At 44.5% G+C, this 3,604-nt stretch overlaps 1 protein-coding gene across 1 annotated transcript in view; it reads right to left on the reverse strand.

Annotated features, from left to right (window-relative positions):
• Positions 1 to 3,082: 3,082 nt before the first annotated feature.
• The window catches only part of PPTG_22605 (hypothetical protein), a gene marked incomplete at both ends in the record, with an annotated part of 1,465 nt that continues 943 nt past the window's right edge, over positions 3,083 to 3,604 (reverse strand). The window contains one exon of the mRNA XM_008905211.1: positions 3,083 to 3,596. Coding sequence (XP_008903459.1) covers positions 3,083 to 3,596 — 514 coding nt within the window. The remainder of the gene's footprint in view (positions 3,597 to 3,604) is intronic.

Here is a 3,604-nt window from a genome sequence, read left to right on the forward strand (position 1 = left end):
TGAGCCTCCTAGTTCCCTAAAAGGATCCATCAGTGGCGTGTCAGTTGACTCATCGTCGATCTCGTGCGGGGCCACGTTTGAGTACTGGATGATGTCTAGCGCGCGCTCAATATTGCGTTCGTGAAGCTCTGAGAGGATTCTTTCGACGTGATCGCGTGCAGTTTGACTCCCTCGAGCAGTCTGACGAGACATGAGGCCGTTTGACTTTGTCTTGTATGTGAGCCCGGTTAAGATTGAGGAAATCGGGTAATGAACAATTCTTTCGCCGGGAACATTACGATTTCGGGAGAGATTGTCTAAATCTTAGTAGGACGTCTATTCCGAAGTAGATTAACCTCATCGCGATGAATGGGGTTTATACCTGAAATGCGTATATCCCGACATCTATACACAATTCCAACCGGTCCACATATGTTCCCGGCGGGTTATCCCGGTTATTCCAATTTTTCAGCCAAATGGGGAAGCGTCCTAATGATTACAAGCGAAAATTTGAGGAAAGGTACATTCATTCTCAAGTGACAAGATCAGTAGCGGATGGTGACCCGTGGTTACCGAATGCAAAAAGAAAGCAGCCGTTTTAGCCAGCATCGAGTTCACGATGCACAAATACCATTTAGAATAGAAATAACTGCCCATACAGACGATCTGTCAGCTAGCTCAGTCCAATATATCCTACGGGTAGTGTACAGATTGCTCACATCTTTGACAGTGATAGAGCTGTCTCACTGACGAATAGGTACATCAACGGCTTGGGCTGTTCTGCTTCGTAAATTCGTGCTACTGCACTACTGGTACATGACTGAGGAGAGCACAATCGTTATGCTTTGGAGCTTGCTTACAAATGTTTGTAATTTGCTGACACAAGCAGAGTGCATTACAGAATTGGTTCGCCAAGACAAGAAGGGCAGTCAGCACAGCCGACAACATAACATGACATCGAGTACAAACGCTCCGATCGTTGCTGTAGTGTTGGTCCAACACTGTATATTATACAGACGATCCTCTCGGTAGTAATCCCTAAGCTTGGAATTCTCCCTCAACAGCAACAAATTAGCGGTTCCAGTTAGCCAGTCACATACAAATCCAAGATATTATTCCTTCTCTCCCGTCAGTTGTAAAATGGAATACATACGAAGTCAAAGATGCCTATTCTGGGCTATGCGAACTGTCGTAACTGCACGAGCGCATTATTGCTGACACGTCCGATTTGAATGTTAAACCGATGAAGCCTATCCTTTTGACCACTTTGGACGTGACTCGAGCTTTAGCATCACGGAGGAGCGCTCTGCCTTCAGTCTTATTGCCTTATCCGTGACAGTGACAGCCTTCTCATTACACCAGGAGACCCAACTGGCAAGGTATTTGTCGAGTTTAGGATGGCGCACCGCGTGCCGCAATTTTGTTGCTAGAACTACTACATTAATCGTATCCGTTAATAAATGATATGACTTGGTTGGAAATAACGGCGAGAAATGGAGAAACGAATTCAATGAATACTATGATTTTTCCGGGAGTGAAATATATCACGGCTTTCTGGATGGTTTACATCGCTGGTTCGGCAAACATTGTGCTATAAGAAAAGGATGTTCAGTGTAAGTTGCAGACGATATACTAGATCATATAGTGTTTTTATTCAGCACTACCAGCCCAAATACCCTCTAGTATGAACTAATAAAGGTCCCTCGCAATTCGATATCGATTTTTAGTGCGCGGATACATCTTCGTGCTAGAGAGCAAAGAATGATTTAACCACAAATGCGTTAGGACGAATAGGACGAAAGAGCAATTATGCCACCACGATACCAGCAAAGTAAATTGAGAGAGCAGCCATCCGTGCGACGAGCTCTTCAATCCACAAGTACAATGGAATTGGAGAAGGAGGGAATAAGACCATTGTACACTGCTGCAACAAAACCAGTCTCAATTATTTCAAGTAAACAGGTACACTGAGGTTTGAAGTCTCGATTCGTCCACGTTCTTCTAGAACAATATTGGTCAATTTCCTGTGCAGATTGTAAAGGTCTTGGCAATCATTATTGTTTCATACAATATTTACAATTTTATATTTCATTTTAGCCCTGATCTAGCCCGACTACTTTAGCTGTTTCTTGGCCCAATCGTCAGTACTGCATAAATTGAAGAAGAGTGCATGCTCTCTTCAGACCAAATACCTCGAAAACCTTGCACAAGCCACACAAATCCCCGTCCTTTGTACTTGAAAGACCAAAGTCTTAGCGCTCACTCGTATTTTAGCAGCCATTGCTGATGTCTCGATCTGAGATGGCTTAGAGCGCCGACATCCACCTGCATCTGGATCTGGCTTAGTAAGCAGTATATATTAGTAGTCATTTGTACAGTAACATTTTCTACATTCTGGAGGGTCTGCATTTATTAAAGTTAAAAGAGTACCCATTTGAAGACTTTTGCCAATTTTTATCATAAGCCAATAACGAATTGAGATTTGACAAGTGCCCACACCTGCAATTACAAAATTTTGTAGAATTGATCAATTCGCAATCAGTAATTATACACACTTGTTTTTACCCTGGTCATCAAACCCAAGCTATAATGCATTTACATCTTTACTCGGTCACACTCCTAATTGTTGCTGTTCTCCTGGCAAGCGTTGAACGGGCCACATCATTCGATCTCACCACAGCCGACTATCCGAATGTAATTCATCCCACTGCAGACCACCAGAATGGTGTCACACCTTGAGATGGCGTCAAGGGTGCTCAAAATTAAATTATTGATATATGCATTGCGGTTTTTCATGGAATTATTAATTTGGGGACATTTTAATGGTTTCCGTTTTTTTTTAAATCGTATTGATAGTGAAAGGGCTAATACTTCTTGTACAAATTGGGCGTTATATTCGATTTTGGCAAAACCTGCATACAACCAGTGCTGACCGTTCAACCGGTTAAGCCACTTCAGTTTATTGAGGGCCTGTAAGGGAGCAGGTTTGTCGTCGGTTCAAGTCCCGTTAATTCTCCGCACTGTGAAATGGCAAGTTCTCTGAAAGTTCCTTGTATTGACCTTAAGAATGCATCTCAACTAACTATTTTTGTGCCAGAGTAGCTTAATCGTCAATCAAGATCTCATCAAACGTCTCCACAACTGCAGTAATATCGTCCTCATGATCGCTACCACAGTCCCCGCTCTCGCGTAGATGCCACGCAGCTCTGAACTTCGAGCCGTAGACGTCGTATTTGGAGATGCGCCAGGCACTCGGGTCATCATTAAAGCCACAGGCTTGCACGCTTTTCTCGACAACTTCAACTGGAGTCTGCTTCGAAGCCTGAGCAACCCGCGATGAAACAAAAGTGAGCTCTGGTAGGCGCGGATTGCCACCTTCCGTGTACGTAACCTTGTCCGAGCATTTCCACTCGTTGATCAGCTGAGAGACGTTGTCCTTGAAGGACTTGTAAATGCCCACATCTACCGCTTGCAGATACGGGGTGAGGTGGAGTGGGGTGGCAAAATCACGTTGCGATCCACTCGGACACACAGTGCCCTGGACTGCCGACTGACGGAGGGGGTACTCCGATAACCGTGGGGTTGCTGAGGGCTCACCTTGTGTACCCGTCGAGGGGCTGGTTAC

Source organism: Phytophthora parasitica, assembly GCF_000247585.1.
Source record: "Phytophthora parasitica INRA-310 unplaced genomic scaffold supercont2.19, whole genome shotgun sequence".
Lineage (NCBI taxonomy): Eukaryota > Oomycota > Peronosporomycetes > Peronosporales > Peronosporaceae > Phytophthora > Phytophthora nicotianae.